Source organism: Carassius auratus, chromosome 27 (genome assembly GCF_003368295.1).
Source record: "Carassius auratus strain Wakin chromosome 27, ASM336829v1, whole genome shotgun sequence".
Lineage (NCBI taxonomy): Eukaryota > Metazoa > Chordata > Actinopteri > Cypriniformes > Cyprinidae > Carassius > Carassius auratus.
Genome location: NC_039269.1, coordinates 17,839,188 through 17,858,728, shown reverse-complemented (window position 1 = coordinate 17,858,728; position 19,541 = coordinate 17,839,188). Strand labels below are relative to the sequence as shown.

The 19,541-nt window shown below is 38.9% G+C and overlaps 1 protein-coding gene across 2 annotated transcripts; it reads left to right on the top strand.

Moving 5' to 3' along the window:
- The first annotated feature begins 286 nt into the window (after positions 1 to 286).
- Positions 287 to 18,934, top strand: LOC113045727 (phosphatidate phosphatase LPIN2-like). 2 transcript variants are annotated; one of them, XM_026206328.1, is made up of 20 exons: positions 287 to 634; positions 6,195 to 6,395; positions 8,492 to 8,587; positions 8,714 to 9,018; positions 9,100 to 9,207; positions 9,383 to 9,509; positions 9,929 to 10,268; positions 10,576 to 10,675; positions 10,804 to 10,991; positions 11,191 to 11,284; positions 11,384 to 11,453; positions 11,572 to 11,664; positions 13,042 to 13,127; positions 13,515 to 13,665; positions 14,575 to 14,723; positions 15,710 to 15,796; positions 15,916 to 16,068; positions 16,310 to 16,424; positions 16,803 to 16,906; positions 17,099 to 18,934. In XM_026206328.1, the coding sequence occupies exons 2-20, from the start codon at positions 6,204 to 6,206 to the stop codon at positions 17,244 to 17,246; spliced, it is 2,706 nt and encodes a 901-aa protein (XP_026062113.1). In that variant the 5' UTR covers positions 287 to 634; positions 6,195 to 6,203; the 3' UTR covers positions 17,247 to 18,934. The 2 variants fall into 2 exon arrangements, with proteins under 2 accessions (XP_026062113.1, XP_026062112.1); XM_026206327.1 differs by lacking the exon at positions 287 to 634 and adding an exon at positions 3,608 to 3,773.
- The last annotated feature ends 607 nt before the right edge of the window (positions 18,935 to 19,541 follow it).

Sequence of the window (19,541 nt, the reverse complement as noted above, 5' to 3'; positions counted from 1 at the left end):
CAGCTATTGTTAAGACTTTGTTGTTTTGTGCGCTTATCAGCTGACACAGATCTTAATCAGAAAACCAATAAATTGAACCCGTTTCAAGGCAGAAAATGTGTTTCACTTGAAACCCTGCCAAACCTGGAGTGTAAGGACCTGCACTCTGAACATTCATCAAGTGTACGAGTAAAAACACGTCAATCAAGATTAGAAAATGAAACCGGTTATTTACTGACAAGTACCCGAGCAAAATCACAAACAAACTTCTGAAAGGAAGTGGTTGGGGTGGTTATCTCGCGAATTCTAAACTGCGCTCGGGGGAATTCTGCTGTGGCGGTCACGTGAGAGGCCTCTGGGTAAAGTGCCTCACAGTCGCGTCGCGTCACGGCCAACCGCCGCTGTGCGCGCGTGTGTGAGCCGCTGCCTGACCGGTTCGCGGTGGACGAACCGTACAAGTGACCCTCCGAAAAACTGCCCACTGTTATGATACACGAGACGACCAGGAGGGCTCCGGTCTGCGCTGAGAGGTATAATCATTCATTGCCGTCAGCGGGGTTTGTTCAGAAATGAATGAATAACGTCGGCGAGAGAGCAGCGGACAAGCAGACGGCGACACAACGTCCAATTTCTCAACAACAACAGCAGCTGAAAGGTAAACATTACACGAGACCATTTCTGAGTAACCATTTTGGCCAAACGTACCACATAAACGTATACAATACCTATGTTAATGACAAAAACATACATTTGATAGAATAGGGATGTAAATGTCAGTTTAGCTGGTTGGCTAGTCGAGCTAACGTTACCCAGAGTGGTAATGCTCTGACAGAAACGTTCCCTGCAACCCAACATGTCGTCTAAACCAAAAATAACGTCATTATTTTAATTATTTTATATTTTTATTCATTTATAGCTGGCTAATGCTACATTTTGTCTGAATATTTATTTGAATGTTGAGTTGCTGTTGTATCCAAAACACTACAGTTTCACTAAACAGCAGCATTATGACATTGCACTGGCCAACAGGAGTTTTGCACACTGACCATTAGTAACTCATATGAATGGTTGCTGTTTGAAAAGGAACTTTTTATTTTATTCAAATACAGTTATTTTCGACTCCTTAATAAGAAGAATGACAACAGTCATCACTTCCTTTCCTGACAAATAAACAGTTTTGCTGTAATATCTGCTACAAACAATGGGAACTGTTAAGCAATAGCAGACTTAGACTGTACAGAGTTAGTGAACATTAGTGTTGATAAAGACAGCTGTACTCAAACTTGTCCTAAACTTGTATTAAAACTCGTCTCAACTGTGAGCAAAAGCACTCTTGATTTGAACTACGTCAATAAATGCAAGTCACCATTTTAACTTTTAAAATGTATAGCCTTGAGTTATGTAACACGACCGTATGAAATATCTTAGCATGGCACTGCTGTTATCATATATGCTTTATGTCTCTCCTGATTGTCAATTGTCATGTTGTTTACTACTCAATATGAAATAACTGAAAATGAAACCTCAAGGGTGTCTGAAGATTTGAGTACCTGAATTGTGTTGAAGTGCGTATCTTGAAATTTAATTTCATGCTTTGGTATTGATATAAATCTATAACTGTTTACAGCAAGAAAGAATGCGTAAGACTGCTCATTTCCACTTGATTGTTTGACCTTTGTAACTGAACTTGAACTGAAAATATAAGTGAAAGACTTCATGCTGGACATGTTGCTTCACATCTCATGACACAGCAAAGTACAAGAAATGTAAAGCAAAGCAGGTGGTTGAACATAAGAGTTAGCTTCCATTTAGTAAATGCTTCATTCAAAATGACTCGCATTACATAATTTGACCGTCCCACCAGTGTAAAATGGACTAAAGTGTGCTGCTCAAGGTCAAAGTGGTTGTAGAAAAAAAGATTGTGGTTTTGTTAAAGGAAAAGTTCACCCAGAAATGAACATTTACTCGCCCACAGACCATACCAGATGTAGATGCGTTTTTTTTGTTTGAACATTTGGGAAATGTAGCATTACATCACTTGTTCACCAATGGATCCTCTGCAGTGAATGGGTGCCGTCAGATTGGGAGTCCAAACAACTGATAATAAAACATCAAAATAATCCACACAACTCAAGTCCATCAATTAACATTTTGTAAAGTGAAAATATTTGTTTGTAGTAAACAAATCAATTAATATGTCTTTTTTTTTTTTTTTACTTCAAACCACTGCTTCCAGCTAAAATATGAGTCCTCTATCTAAAATATTACTTTCTCCTCTGAAAATGAGAAATTTGCACTGGCCAAGCACTGCATTCACATTCAAAAACAGTTCTAAACAAATATGCATTTTGATTTGAGCCGGAGTAAATGTATTATTATGCCTTATCAACCTGTATTTTGGCCAGAAGCAACAGTTTCAAAACAAATTAAAGATGGATTTGTTTCTTACAAACATGCAGCTTTTCACTTTAAAAGATGTTAATTGATGAACTGGAGTTGTGTGAAATATGAGTGAGTTATTGTGATGTTCTTATCAGCTGTCTGGAGTGGACTTCTGACTGGACATTGTGACACAAAATTTCCCCAAAACTCTCAACGTCTTGAATGTTTAAGCAAATTTTTCTGAGCTTTTCCTTTAACTGACTAATTTCTTCATTGCTCACGTTTTAGGACTTAACCTGCAACTTTGTGTGAGCAACACAGTCCATTAATCATTTTGATATCCCCACCCAAGTAGCCTTAAGTTCTTGCAGGTTTTTGCTTGTTTATTGTGACGAACTCTGTGCTTCATAATTACAGTCTAGCTTAACAATTACTGTTAGTGGAGTTTTTGTGTACAGCTAGTTATGACTATGCAATAGTCATGCAGCATTAAAGGTCAATAGCCTTTGCTACTTGGTCTGCTGTCATGGCAAATTACAGACTTTTTGTACTACACCTAATTTTTTCATTATCTACAGCAGTACTGATAACATGTACCTGACAAATACACGTGCCCTCTGTAATTACAGGCGTTCCCAGAGAGACCACAGATACACAAACCAATTTGATTCTACACTAGGTCTTGTTTGTCAGTTAAACAGAGCTGGTGAACATACAAACCTTTGAACATCTTAGATTAGCGTGCATATACATTTTATTGAATGTAATTTATTTCTATTTTTTGGAAAAAAGGATACATTTATAATAATTTGCAATGGCATGAAAATAGTATCATGAAATTAGACTCTGAATTGATGTAAAATATATTTCTCTAATGTGTCTTTGAGGACGGTCTCCTCATGTGATTGCACAGACGAGTGAAATTCAACTACTGTTTTCCTCCAGCCCCCCTTTTCAAGGCCCTTATCAGCGGTCAACCTCACCGGCCCCCTTGCCGGAAACAAGTCTTATCTGTTTCAGAAGTGCTGACATTTAACTTTTGCCTCATTGGTTAGTGAGAGTAGGTTCTTATACCCAATTGGTTGATCTGGTAGGTCTTCTTTAATATAATGTGATTTGACGAAACTAAAATGCAGCTTCTGTTTTTTAAGTGTATGCCGTGCCAGAAAGGTTACAGTAGTTTATGTTTATGCCGTACAAGGTCAGCGAGTCAGACCAGATAGGCGGGCCGCCTGACATAGTGTTTAGGATGACAGAGGTAAAGAAATTATTTCTAAGGAAGGAAAGACCAGAGGTAAACAGTGATGAAAAGACTCCGTCCTAGGGCAGAACCAGAAGCCACTGGCAGCTGCACTGAAGAGGACAACAGTGAACAAGATGAGTCCTCATCCCTTAGGGCATCGTGGTCCTGGGTGAGTGAGAAATGTGAATGAGCCAGTTCATTGGTGTCTAGTTGTAGGGTTAAGAGTCCAGTTTAGCATTAGTACAGTGATTATTATCTTTAGCAATTAACTCCATAAATCCCCACAAACTGAGTTTTTACGTGCACAATCTTGCATTGATTAAATCTAATAACATGACAATGTGTTAGGACATGTAAATGCCTTAAAATGTGTTCTTTTTCAGGTAAAGCTTATAAATGATTTATGAAAAACAGACCAGCACACACACACACACACACACACACATATATATATATATTTTATCTAATTTTGCAGAGATTTCTGTTTACATTGTGAATTTAAAACCGGAGAAGAAAATAATTTCAAATATTGCTAACACATTTAGAGTGGAGATTTGATTTCCAGCTGATTAATATTAGTCTAAGATTTATGTTCGTTTTTGGCTTTACGCTGATTGCCATTGGCTGAAGATTGCATACCAGTGTATTTTACAAACGAAGATGTTAGGATAGTTACAGTTTAGCCAATAAAATGATTGAATGAATTGCTTGTGTTGCATTCTTCAAAAACTTATGGGCTCACATTGGAAGCTTATGTTTAAATAAATAAATAAAAATCTTCAGAAAGAGGCTATAAAATGAGATTGGTGTTACATAATGATCTTTTAATAGTTATTTGAAGTATCCAGTTCAGAGGCTTGTTTTGTAGCAATTCAAAATTTTAATTCACACAAGTTCTGCACTTAACTTCTCACAGTAAGCTGAGCTTTGGCTGACCGTGGATGTCATGTTTGTTGTTCTGTTCAGGCTGTTTTCTGAGAATCAAATATTTAGATATGCGGAGATCGCTGATAGGAGTATCACAGCTATGACCCATGCTCACAGTGTCCTCTATAAATTGCGCTACAAATAGTTTATGTGAGACTGAGGTCAATTGTTCTGTTTTGCAGAATCACACTATTTTCATAATAATACTGTAGTTTATTGTGCAATCACTTTGCAACAAGTGTTCAGTCCTCATTATATACTACTGTTCCGAATTATAAGATTAAAAAAAGACATTAACACCCCTGTTCTAAATAAAGTTTTCAAATATATTAAAATAGAAAACAGTTGTTTTTAAATTGTAATTTGACAATAGTTTTACTGTAGTTTTGATCAAATAATGTTCTCATTATCATTCTTCTTTCAAAAACATAAAAATTGCTGGTGACCCCAACTGTTTGAACTAATGTTTTTTCATCAGTGTAAATTAAATATATCTAGTTCAATTTCTTTTTTTACCCCATATGACCAATTTTACACAAAATGTACTGTTGTGAATATAAAGAATACTCTGCTGCCATTTTTTTTACAGTAATGTGCTGCATGTTGTATTTTATACTTCAAATGCACTTCCTGTTGGGCCAAGTGTTATTTATTGTTATGCTGTGCTCAGGTTTTTTGCATATCTCTTTTCTTTGTCTCTTTAAAAGCAAAAAGCATGTGTGAATAGTTCAGAGAAAATGGTTCATGTAAATAGTGACTCTTGTGCTGGGAGAAAAAGTAGGTTAGCAATGGGTGCAAAGTCTTACTAGACCTTTTTGGCTGCCCCTATGGTTCGAGAGAATGCTCTGCTTTAGCTATTTGCCTTTCCCCCAGGCATTGTATACCCGCTGTGACAGTATTTATTCTTGTGGTTTCCTTGATCTGATATTTAAAAATAACTTGCCTAGTTTCACATTGTTAGACTTCATAAAGACTAAAATGAGCCATGTTGTTAAATCAGAATTACTCATTGTCATTAGCATAATAATTAATTCCAGAAATAGTGTTTCTGTGAACTTCAAAAGTCTGCTGGGGATTAATTTAGCGTGTCGTCTCATATCCTAGGCATTAACCTTAAATTTAGACCAGATGTTTTTTTGTTTTTTGAATAATTTGCTTTCATAGATAAATATGTCAGTTTTCTTAAATTTGCAGCCGCTTGTGCAACCATATCCTGATGTGGTCTTTTATACTTGCTAAACTCTGAAAAAAGGTATTAGAAGAATGCCAGCAATTCCACAAAAATGTGCATTGATCTTCACATTCATTAAATACGTTTTTATTTTATTTTTCTTTTGTTCATCTTGTGTCCTTGTTTGAGATTAATTTGCTCTCTTTGCTCACCTATTGGACAATAATGTTGGAGCATATTCAGACCACCACTTGTGAAATATCATTAAGCCGTCTGCTGATAACCGATTTTAAAAGGCAGGCAGCCAAAGATAACTTTTTATTTCACTTTTCATTTCATTTCAGAGAATTTCACTTTTACTGAGTTAAGGGGAGATTCCACATTTGCCATGTGCAGATGCAGTGGGGAAAGATAAAAGAAAAAGAGTAGTTCTTTTTTTGCTGTGTGATGTCTTAAGGTTAAGTCTGTTTTGCTTTCTGTTCCTCTTTTTAGGCGGACACCATGAATTACGTGGGGCAGTTGGCCGGTCAGGTGCTGGTGACCATGAAGGAGCTGTATAAGGGCATCAACCAGGCCACGCTTTCAGGCTGCATCGATGTAGTGGTGGTCCGGCAGAAGGATGGCACCTACCAGTGCTCCCCTTTCCATGTGCGCTTCGGAAAACTGGGTGTGCTGCGCTCTAAAGAGAAAGTGGTGAGTGTTGAAGTGCAAATAAGATTTTCAAACAAAACATGAAGATAAATTGTGAGCGTTATCAACAAGTCCGAGGCATATAGATTTTTCTCTAGCAACTGAGTTTCTGAAAACTTTCTAAAACAGTAAAAAAAATAAAGAAAAATCCACAGAAAGGTCACTTTCAATATAATTGATCTGAGCTTTGGACAATATTTGCTTTTCTGCTTTTCAGTCTGGAGCCTATGGCAGCATTAATCTTGCACCATATTGACTGGATGAAAAAGCTAACACAAGTATGATCAAAGAAGCTTAGCTTGAATCCACAAAATGTGCCTTCAAATATGCCTTCATCTGTGCATGTCTGCGGTGGTTCATTTGAAAACACTCAACAATGCGAATGCAGGCCTGTGCCTTTGGAGCAGCTCTACAAACGTTTCTCTGCTGGCATGTTCGTGACAGAAGATTCCAGCAGAGGGTACTGCATTTAAACAAACTTAGAGCATTGACAGAATAGGCTAAATAAATGCTCGAATGGAAAAACAGGAAAATCATTATTTATCTATTACCATGCGAGTGCGAAAGTGGTATGTTCAATTCTTCTCATTTAAACAGTGAAATGTTGTAGTTGTTGAGGAATTGTTTTGTAGTTTTTTTTTTTCTTTTGAAACTCTGTGATTGTCTAAGTGTTTATCTCCAGCAGTAAATAACAAGATTATAGGCCATAAATAACATCTGAAAGCATTCCGCTCGTGTTGAAGCCATTTGGATGTTTTCAATCATCTATAGTACACAGACAGAATGTGTTACAGTGTTTAGCATAAAACATTTACCAGTGTGCATGAGAAACAGCAGTGGATGGGGGATGGAGCAGTTCTCACTATCTACAGGATGTGTGAAGAGGTTTAGAAAGAAGTGGTCGCTATGGCAACAGGTTTCTCTGACTAAAAAGAGATAGGAAATGGAGGCAGAGGAGTGAGAGTTTTGTCAAGGTTGCTGCTGCGATTGGGAGATGGCAGTAGATTCGCTTCAGCAACCTTTGAAAAGTGTTTCAAGCTTAGTTTAGCCATTTTTAATCCCAGTGTTTCACGTGAGTTTCTGTCAGAGAGTGTGGTGTAACGCGTTCGCCCACAGTGCAGATTAGAGACAGCTGACCTCGCTTTCTTACCACAGTAATGAAATAGATCTGGATTGTTAAAGCAAGCAAATTAGATTGCTGATAAAAAAAAAAAAAACAGTCATTAAGAGTCCGAACAACATCCATCCCTCTCTTCTAGCTATGCTGTGCAATCAAATCCAGATCTTTTTGTCCACGAACATGGATGCAAGTGAGCTCTCAGTTCGAGATTTACTCAGGGTCATGATTTATACCGACATTAAAATTCTGTTCCGTTACTCTGCACACACAAAAAACTCCCCAGCAACCCTGAAACTGAGGCTCAGAGGCCCCTGGATAGACAAAATGAGTTGGTAAAAGAGCACTCCAAAGAAACAGTTGTAAGAAAACAAAAAAACACAGAACACTGGGAAATAAATCTGTATTTCCGTGGAGGTCTAACTGAAGGGTAATGTTTCTGTGGATGTCATCTGAGACTCAAACAGCTCAGTTTCAGGCTGCTGTTGTGCCGGGTCGTGGTATCAGGTGTGTGATGCGATCTTCTTTGCAGCTCAGCTGGCTTCAGTGCTTTCAGAGCAGCACAAATTTGCTAATTATGTTTTGGTGGCTAGATCCCCCTCAACAGGTATTGTGTCTCCTGTGAACAAATGATTAAAACTGCACTGGTGGACAGGAGAGTAAACCTGCTGTTTGTCTCAATTTGGATGTGCAGGGTGAAAAGTCATGAGTTCAGAAGGGAATCGCAGGGTAAATGTCAACAGATATTGGCTTTTTAAGGTCATCTAACACGTATACCGAACATAGATGTTTTTAATAAAATAAAAAGGGACATTGCAAAGGTCAGACATTTGATTTAAAATTGTGGTGTTGGATAATTATGAAAGCATAGATCACACGATAAGTTATGGTGTGTAACTTTATTGAAAGTTTGAAGCTACATCTGTTGATGGCTTCTATATTAAGGTTGTTTTTTTACATGAATCCTCTGCAACTCCTTCAGATTGACATCGAGATCAACGGGGAGCCTGTGGATCTCCATATGAAACTGGGAGATAATGGAGAAGCCTTCTTTGTGCAGGAAACTGAGGAGCAGAATGTAAGTGTCCTCTGGTTCACAGGTATTGTCACTCACGTGACTGACTGCATCAAAAGTCTTAATATTTCATTATGAAAATGGAAAAACGTTAGCATTGCAAAAGATATATATATATTTTTTTTGTAGGAGGTTATACCAGCTCACCTGGCTACCTCCCCCATCCCCACTGAGAGTCACCTATTTTGGATCGGAGGTGATCACAGGTCAAGTCAGAACCTGGATGATGATCCACTGGACCCCGAGGACCCTCCTGATCCCCCTGTAGCCAGCACTGGGGCAGCCAAGAAGAAGAAGAAACGGAGAAAGAAGCATAAAGGTGACCCACGTCGAGAGGAGCTGACCCCTCCTACCGTCATGAGCTCGACCCCTTCAACAGATGATATATTTGAGATGGACCTGAGTTCTGATGAGGACCCTGCTTCCAGCACCAGGTACCAACTGATGCATGCACATCACATATACTTTTATCTGATGGAGAGGACATTTGTTTTAAAGTAAAATCTGTCTTTCAGAACATCTTTAATTGGTACAGTTAGAGAAGTTGAACCCAAGTTACCAACAGTTCGTCATTCTTTGGACCGCTACCCTTATTCTGACGGAGATTGGTCTCCAACAGATAGGTTTGTATATGCTTATTATCTCTCTCATATGCACTTTAAGATATGTTTTTGATCCTTATCATATTGGACTACTTCCAAAAACATGTTTTATGAATTGAAGACTCTGTTCATTTTCACATTCAGTTTTGTCTCAGTTGATGAGTTGCTGTTTGTTTGTTTGTTGTGTTTTGAGCAGTCATGCCATGTCAGAGGCCTTTTCTCCCAAGAGTGACTCTGAACTGGTCGTTCGGCCTTCAGAGAGCCTGCTCAAAATGGAGTCACACATGCAGTGGACATGGGGAGAGTTTCCAGAATCTACTAGGGTAAATTACACAGAAACTTTTTTTTCTTTTAAATTTGTATTTATTTCATTCACATTAAGGAAATCCTGAATGATCATCCTTCATGATAACATCATCTGTTCATTTAGCAGAAACTTTTGTTGAAGGTGACTTACAAATGAGATCATGAAGAGGCAATAAACACAAGAAATACTAGTAATACAAAGTTTCAGAAATAGTTTGAAAGACTTTCATCATATTTATAATGTTTGTTTAAATACATTCTGCAGTTTTCTTCAAAATCAGCACAGAAAATCTTTTTAAAACCTGTAAGGTCTGCCTGGGCCTAGTAATAAGTGAATATAGAATCCAAAAAATATTACCCGTTTTATGCTATGACTGAGTTAACAGGTCTGATTAAATTTCAGCTCATCGCCACTCATTAAAAATGTAATTCCCAGGTTTCAAAGAAGGAAAAGGTGGAGCTGCCGAAGACCGTAACCATAACGCCTTCAGAGAACACTCACTTTAGAGTCATCCTGAGCTCAGAGGCCATGCAGACCGATGAAAGAGAACCGGCCTCAGGGACTCCTGGCTGTACCATAGTCAAGCCTGAACCCCGCACCCCTGTGACCCCCAAAACCCCCACTGAATCCGAGTTGGAGACAGTGCCTAGTGGAGTGTTGACCTCCACTCCTTCAGACAGCCTTCCTGCTGCTCCAGCTGCTGCCTCTGCTGCTCATACGGGTGGGGACTTAGGAGATGTTAGCCCCAAGACTGACTCGCCATCCAAAAAGAAAGGTGGGCCCGTTAAGCACCTCATTCTAGGAACTTCTGTCTGTAGTTGGTTTGATGGATTGGCTTGTCAGTGCCAGTTATCTGTATTTGATAGTGGAAGTGTGGGAGTAGATAAAGTTGAAATACAATTGTGGTTGATTCAATGTTAACAAGATTATATCAGTGTGTTCTAGAAATAAAAATCATGCACCTAAATCAATCTAATTTAGTGCTGTCGAGGTAAAGCACCTCGGTGCGGAGAGCTTGTTGTAGAACTTTAGAGCTTGCTGTTCTGGTATGATTCCTGTTTCCTGACTGTAAATTTGTTTAGGTGTCCCAAAAAGGAGTCAGCACCAGGGCCCAGAGGACATCTACCTGGATGACCTGAATGTGCTGGAGCCTGATGTTGCTGCTCGCTACTTTCCTAAGAGGTAGAAAGAGAAATGCACATCTGACCTATATTGCTGTTAAGATTAGATTAAGGCGCTTGGGAAAAAAGCAGTTTTATAACAAGTTTATCAGGTGTCAGGTGCCTTTGATGTGTTATGTGTATTTGCAGTGATTCTGACGGTGGCTCCAAGCACTGGATGGATTCTGAGATGCGCTCAGGCTCTCAGTCCCCGCAGTCTGTGGGCAGTGCTGCGGCCGACAGTGGCACTGAGTGCCTGTCTGACTCTGCCAGTGATCTCCCCGACGTCACTCTGTCTCTGTGTGGAGGACTCAGTGAGAACGGAGAGATTCCCAAAGGTATTTGAATCTTTCTGGTTTGTGCATTCCTTTATTATGGTGTGGGAATTACAGCTGTAGATGTGGAAACGAGACTGATTAATTCTGTCTGTTGTTTTATAGATTTACATTTATACATTTATAGATTCATGCTTTTATTTGAAGAGATTCACAATTGAGAATAATACAAGTGATTTTTAAAGTTCTGCTTTTTTTCTAGAAAAATTTATGGAGCATATCATCACGTATCATGAATTTGCAGAAAATCCAGCTATCATAGACAATCCGAATTTAGTTGTTAAAATAGGAAACAGGTGGGTTTGAATTTAAATGAAACAAATATATTCTGAATGTAATTGTATAAAGTTGACGAAATGCTTACATTCGAAAATAAATTACTTTTTTCTGCTTAGGTATTACAATTGGACATTGGCTGCCCCTTTGATCCTTAGTTTGCAAGCATTTCAGAAGAATTTACCCAAGGTATTTAGTTCTACCTAATAGGATGTTTTTTCTTACTGTTTTTAAGTCCTTTAAAGTTTGTTTTGCAGTGCTGTGGTGTACTAGTAGGTCAAATGGCTTATGTCAGTGTTCTGTTTAGGCTACAGAGGAAGCTTGGGTGAAAGAGAGGATGCCGAAGAAATCTGGGCGCTGGTGGTTCTGGAGAAAGAGAGCAGATAGCACTATTAAACAGGTAAGACCAGAGCTGTGTGAGCCTCAGATTTGTATAGCATTTACACTTATTCATTTAGCACAGACTTGAAGTGCGTTTTTTTTTTTTTTTTACATAAAGGTCTTTATTGAGCTGGAATTGGGGAGTAGGAACAAAACCTTTAAAGGGTTAGTTCACCCCAAAATGAAAATTAGCCTGTTTTTTACTCTCTTTCAAGCCATCCTAGGTGTATATTTCTTTATTCTTTCAGACAAATCCAATCGGGAGTTATATTAATAATTGTCCTGGCACTTCTAAGCTCTGTCATTGCAGTGGGCAGGTGTTTCTTTTCAACTGTTCAAAACACTTTAAATAAAGTGCACACATCCATAATAAAACGTGCCTCACATGGCTCTAGGGGGTGAATTAAGGCCTCCTGTAGCGAATGAATGCATTTTTGTTTGCATTGTTATTTCAAAAGTGATAAACACTTTTCTATCACCAAGTAAGGAAACTTGGCTTCTTTTGCTCCTATAAAAAAATTAGTGAGACTTTTATATCTCAGAGGCACGCATGACATGCGTCCTACATCTTCCGCCGAAAGAGCTTCCGCTTACGACAGTCAGCAGAAGTGAGAGAAAAGTGTTTATTATGTTTGAAATATGGATAATTTTCTCACTAAAATCCACGGAATCGCTACAGGAGGCCTTTAGTCATGCCCCGGAGCCGTGTGAGGCACGTTTTATTATTGATACGTGCACTTTATTTAACGTGTTTTAGACTGTTAAAGAGAAACACCCACCCACTACAATAATAACGCTTTGAATAGCCAGGAAAGTTTTTAATATAACTCTGATTGGATTCGTCTGAAAGAAGAAAGTCATAAATACCTAGGCTAGGATGGCTCAAGGGTAAGTAAATCAGGCTAGTTATCATTTTTGGGTGAACTAACCCTTTAAGCGGTTATTGGTCTTTTAATCCCACTGCATTCCAGTACTTCTCTGTAGACTTCTGTGGGCAGATCTGATTACACAAGCATCAACATTCACGTAATTGCCTGAACAAAAGGATGAGGCAAGTCTTTGTTTTAAAGAAGATAAAACACGCTGTCTCTGAAGTTCGTTCTTGCCTCTAGAGCTTCTGCCGTCATTCAGAAACCATACATCAGGCTCCTTCGCTGCCCTCATCTGGCATATCTGTAATTAGCACCATTCTGCGGTGTGGAATTTTACAGCCTAGAAATAGGCCAGGCAGCTCATCAGACTTTTCAGTAATAGCCTGACAGCGTGTGAGGATGATAGGATCATGTAGCCAGTCACAACAACCAAATTAAATGATGACGTGTTTACACAAATCAGTTTTAGCAATTTATAGATACAGTGATCTGATGTACTAATGTTCTTTTGTTTTGTTATGCAGTCAGAAAGCACTGGAAAGCTGGAGATAAAGCAGTCCCAAATGGAGGAAGGCAGCTCCTCTTTGTCAATGGAAAGTCATGCTCGCAAGTGAGTCAGAAGCCCTGAAAGACGCAGCATCATTTCCTGCCTGTCACTTATAAAAGATGTGGAGATTATAATCAGGCTGGTTGTTATTCTTGAATGAAACTAATAAAATGCAACCAAATGTTATAGATAAGAGCATTAAACTAGCTACGTCAGCTGGCTTTGTTGTAAAAAATGAGTAAGAGATAAAAGTATCAGTTTTACCTTTGACCCTTCCTCTGATCACTGACTACAGTGTTTTTCCCCTGTTGATGCAGAAGAAGTTAATCAGGATGGTCCAGCCTACTTTCGGTTTTGTCTCATTCTCTGTGGTGCTGTTGTAGTCTAAATTGGGAATGTGGATGTGGTTGCAAATTTAGTTCACTGATTCCCTTTTTGCTCTGAGCGCAGAGCAGACACCAGGGACTCATCCAGCGATGAGGAGGGGAAGGAGGTGAGCGCTGCCGCATCATCAATGGAGCGCAAGGTCCAGTCCGAGTCTCACAGCCACACATCTACTCACGCTTACCGCAAGTCCCTGCGCCTCTCCTCCGACCAGATTGTAAGTCTACGCTTTTGTCAGGAGACAGATTAATCCTGTCAAACCTCACAGCGACTATTATTTACATAAGCAGCTACAACACTTGCTCTTGTGATTTTTGACTGCAAGATCCAGAGCTCTGTTGCCCGTAGTGCAACAGCTCTGTAAAAGTCAGTTGTTTAAAGCTATCCCTCAAGCTTCCTCCTGGAAATTATGTAAAAGCTCTGTGACTCATTCTGCAAGGGTAGTGTATTGCAGTTGATTTGCACTAGACTGCCCCCTATTGGCAACTATAGATGCAGTTGGTGCAACAGAAAATCTTCCATTAAAGAAAGCTTACGTCTTTTAATAAATTCATGAATTTATAAATGAATGAAGATGATGGTGTAGATGAACTGATTGCATTCCATTAATTAATCAATTAATGAATAATAATCTCATTAATCATTTAATTATCAAAGGTCAGGGTTTTTATTTATTTATAGCATTCAGCAGTCAAGTGTGTAGTAAAAGGATTACAGATTAATTAGTTAATATTAGTTAACTTTACAGATATTATCCCCTTTTACACAGTAAACCTGGTGAGTTAGTGTAAAATTAACAGAATTACGTTTCTGGTAAATGCACAAATGCTGTCTTTTTACTAGTAAGATACTATTCACACGTCAAAACGATGTCAATCAAGTGAAATTACCTTTAAAAGATGCACCATATTCTCTTTATCCACCTTCATTCATCTGTACAATATGTTTTATTTTATTTTTTTACTACTGAGTGACAGCTGTGAGGGGATGGTCACACAGAATGTGTTTAAAAAAAAAAAGTTTTCCTTTTCAAAAAAATAAATTCTGATGTTTATATAATAGTCAGGTAAGATTAATGTTATTTAGTGGTCAAGCGATGCATTGATGAGGTTGTATTGACTTACAGGCTAGTTTGAAACTAAAGGAAGGACCCAATGATGTAACCTTCAGCATCACAACGCAGTACCAGGGCACGTGCCGCTGTGAAGGCACCATCTACCTTTGGAACTGGGACGATAAAGTCGTCATCTCGGACATCGATGGAACCATCACCAAGTATGTATTTCTCCGACACACAGCACGTGTTTCCTTTAATGAAAGTCATGTGCTGGGTTGTTTTTGTGCAAAATCCACCTTTGTTCTTCATTTTTATAGTTTACTGGAGTCATGAAAGAGGGAGGAAAGGCTTAGGTGTGCATAAACATTTCCATTAGTTACTGCAGAAGGACTCACTCACTGCCAGGTTTTTTACTGCCAAAACAGAAAGAGGTTTATACATCAAGACAGAGTCTGCTTCATCAAAACAAGCACTCGGAGTATATGGCAAATAATGAACCACTAATAATGATCTCGCATCACAGCCCTCTTCACTAACGCTTTCAGTGACAGACAATGCACCATTTAACGGACAATATCTCCATGAGTTTTACTGGCTGTTTGATGGAGTTCACAGCTCAGCTCAGCTAATATTAGCGCGATACTGTTCCACCGTCTTTGGTTTTTAATTACTGCAAAGCCAGCTGCAATATCAACACGCCTATGCAAACGAATGCTCTCCGCCTCCAGACTCGTGCCCTCAGTGGCTGGTGGGTGGCAAACATCAAATGGGCAGATTGACTGCCGCTTATTATTTCTCTGACCCGCTTGCCTGACACATCTCTCTGAGGCTGTGAAGCAGGGCGGCTGACTGTGGGGTGCGCCTAGACCAAGGTTGGACTAGGAGGAGGATGTCACCATAATGAGCCAATTTAAATCTTGCTCTCTCATAATGCCACTTAGAAAGAGCCGGAGATAAAACGCTAAAGCAGGGAGAGGATCCTCATTAGTAGACGACAGAGTTTTGCCCAAGCTGAGAAAAAAAATCTCTCCTTCACAAGTCTATTAGTTCTAAGAATAAAAAGAATGTCAGAAGCTATATTTAGGAACCCAGTTGAATGAGTCTTGGACTTCCTTCCAAGTAGAACAAATATGCACTAGAGGATTTTGCATCCTTAGTTTTTCTAGTACGTGCCATGCTCACCCGTATGTTTATGTGCTTTCAGATCGGATGTGTTCGGGCAGATTTTGCCTCAGTTTGGGAAGGACTGGACGCATCGGGGCATTGCTAAACTCTACCACTCTGTGGCTGAGTGAGTTTGCATTCTTAATCTTCAACCTCCTTGAAGACATGTTTTCTTCACTAAAAGGACACAAGCAGCCTTTAAACAGAGTTTTGCTAAAAATGGGCATTTGTTTTTGTTTTTTCCAGAAATGGATATAAATTCCTGTACTGCTCAGCAAGGGCAATTGGCATGGCAGATATGACGCGAGGATATCTGCAATGGGTAAATGACGGAGGCATTATCCTGCCCCGTGGACCTCTCATGCTCTCTCCCAGTAGCCTCTTCTCTGCATTTCACAGGTATTATAAAAACATCATTGTTTTTAAGGGGTTGTTCTCACAAAAATAATTCTGTCACCATTATTATTTATCCTTATATAAATTCATGCTGTACTTCTTTCTTCTGTATAATACAAAAGAAGATATTGAGAAGTGCGTGTGTTTGTGTGTGCGTTTTTAATTTATGAATAAATCCCATTAAGGCAGAATACATATACTTACTCATATTTTACTTACTCAAAATGTTTTCTTTGTTTGAAAGGGAGGTGATTGAGAAGAAGCCAGAAATCTTCAAAATCGAATGTCTTACTGACATTAAGAACCTTTTCCTGCCCAACAAACATCCCTTTTATGCCGCATTTGGAAACCGAACAAATGTGAGTTGGAATGCAGTTAACTTCTATTAATTTCTTTTAACACACTGACTTCAGCAGCAGAGTCAAAGCTCAGCACGAAGTTTCATACTTGAGGCTTTAAAGCGTTCTCCCCTCAGGCTACACGCAGTATCGGACTGCGTGACCAGCTGCTATGAACCAGCCTGCTGATCATTTCCAGCTGAATAAATTATATTGTTTGGGTGGAGTAAGACACTGAATGTTTATACAGGCACAAACGCATCCATTTCATCATAAAACCGTTGCTAATGTCAGAAACTAACATGGAATGATGTTTTTGTTTGTGGACTGGGTGGAAAAAACCGCAGAGGGTGTCCTAAGTTGACGCTTGAACCCTGATCTTCTAACTCTATCTTCTAGGATGCCTTTGCCTACAAGGAGGTTGGAGTGCCACTCTGCAGAATCTTTACGGTTAACCCCAAAGGAGAGCTCATACAGGAGCAAACCAAGGGCAACAAGTCCTCGTAAGTGGGCACATTGATCTGCAGCTATACATAAAAGTATCTCTAAAGTCGACTTCAGCTATCAAAGATTATGCCGTTTCAAAGGTGGAGAGCTGATTCTTGAACTTTGTTCAAGGTGGTCTTGCGAATTGAAGGACGCCTTTTGTGTGTTTTCGATTAGCTGTCTCATGCTCTTCCTCTGTTTGTGTGTAGGTACAGTAGATTGAGTGAGCTGGTGGATCACGTCTTTCCCTTGCTGAGTAAAGAACAGAGTTCAGCTTTCAGCTTCCCAGAGTTCAGTACATTTTGTTTCTGGCGTCAGCCTATCCTTGAAATCTGTGCGGAGGACCTGCTTTTATAGATCATCCCAGAAGGGCCATCTATTACACATTCAAGCTCACCGCTGCGATCAGAACCACTTAGCCGGTACCCTTCCACATCTCACATCTCCGCTTAAAGACAAGTAAAGTGTCCGTCCTGTCCCACCTAGGAACTATGACCTGCACAAACCTTAGCAGAACCAGTTTGAGAGAAAACGCCAAAACACACCCCAGCGCCACATTAATGGGATGTAGGTAGAACTCCCACAAACTGAAACACCTGGTGCTGCTCTGTAACAATATTTCTAATCTGTATCATTTTGATTAGCTGCTTCAGCTCTGAAGGAATTTATTGCTATTGGGCTAATATATAGTTTACAGTATTAGTTAGACGACCAATGGCCTCTTGGTCAGCAGAATAAATGCACAGCTGTTTGTTTGGATGTGTGTAAGGTTAAAGGTGGCATACAGATGTGCTCATAATCGAAGTAATTAACAAAGAAGAGATTCTTTACAACCACTCATTTGCATTTTTAGAGCATAGATTATTTATATACAGAGGCATTAGTTAGAATGAACTAATTAACATGCACTGCTTCTAAGATGTGGTGACGGCATGACAGTTTGAATATGCATTGCCAGATGGTGTGAAATGAGCTGAATCCTGTAGATACTGGAAAGTATACACAGAATGAGCTGTGCCACGTGAGGACACGGCTCATAATTTACAGTTCAGCAGATTTAACGCGCACTGCCTCGCACAGTCGACTGGATTCGTATGAAAAGTACAACAAAGAAGTTCATAGTAATTGGGCTTTCTTGTTATTTCCCAACTGTTGACATTTTCATCGTCTGGTTGCTGCAGAACGCCTTACCGATCGCACTTTTTCAGCTGCAGCCAAGAAAGGAAAACTCTCAGATCGTCTTGCACTTAACTCACGACAGAAATGCAATAACATTTGAAGCTTTTCAGCAGCCTTTTGTGCACAATGCGAGGATTTAAGCGCTTTTAGATGTAAACCTCGGCAGGAGATCTGTATTAAGTTAATAAGAGTGTAGTATAAAATGAAGGCATGTTATACCTTTAAGTAGGCTGTGGCCTGTGAGAGAGTATGAAATGATCTTTAACGTTTTTTTAGGCCTTTGCATGCTTGGTTTGAAATATAAATAGGACCATTTATGTTTTACACATGCATTGATGCTTTCTGTTGGTTTAGACCGTTTGAATCGAATCTCAACGTTGCAGGTTTTCACTATTAGTGGATGATCTTGAACAGGAAGCTGATTTTTTTTTTTTTATGAAAATATTGAAGCTGATGTGCAAGTGAAGGATGAGAAAGACTCAACTGAAGTAACGTGCACTCTACGTGGTCACTTTGGTCTTGGCCCCTAACCTTTGAGTTTTGTTCAAGTTGCTTTCAAATCTCGTAAGGGTAAGTTTTCGAGCACTGTGTGCTGGATGTTAAAATAGTGTACAGAATTAGAGCACAAATCATTTCTTGAAGTCAGATCATTTTTTAGGGAAAAATTGGGGCATTTCATGGTTCAGCTGACTGTTGTGATTTAATATATGCGTGTTGCACTTTGTGTCTGCAGTTATGATGTTTGGAAGTGAAATCTGTTAATTGTTAACAAAGGAATCCCATTCTTTCTATGAAAGTAATACCTCTTGTGTGGGATGAACACACTCGTCTTGTATGAAACCAACATTAATGGTAAAAAAAAAAAACATTTAACAAAAAAAGGCTCTATTCTTTTCTTTCTTTTTTTTTGAAACTGCTGTTGTAAGTTCTGAATGTGTTCTGTCATTCCTCTTGATCTTTGATACCTTTTGTTTTACTTGCTTTTATTTGTAGTTGTACTCAAGTGGGTTGGTGTATTTCTCAGTTTTGCTTTATAGGTTTGCGTTTGATCAGCATAAATGCCTTTAAATGCATAATTGTACTATAGATACAAAAATAAAAAAAACTATGGTTTGGACAATGTTTATTGATCTATTAAAGATGTATTTAATACAGCTGTGTGGACTGTTTGTAGCACTGAGAAGTTGTTGATGTCATAATGAATGTAAATTAAATTGCTTTGCTTAAGTCTTCAGAGTGTGTTTAGTGTAGGTTTAATATGTGGCACAAAAACCCAGTTTGTGGGGAAAATCTGTTTTATTGTTTTTACTCATTTTAAATGTATTATTTAAATGTGAATAATGTAGGCTTACTGCAGAAGATGACAGCTCGGGTTTTAATTTACAAGCCCAAATGTGTATTTTACAGTATCTATCTTTATTGTCTCACCCAAAGTGCATTTAAAACTAAATGCGCTAAATCAATTTTACACCG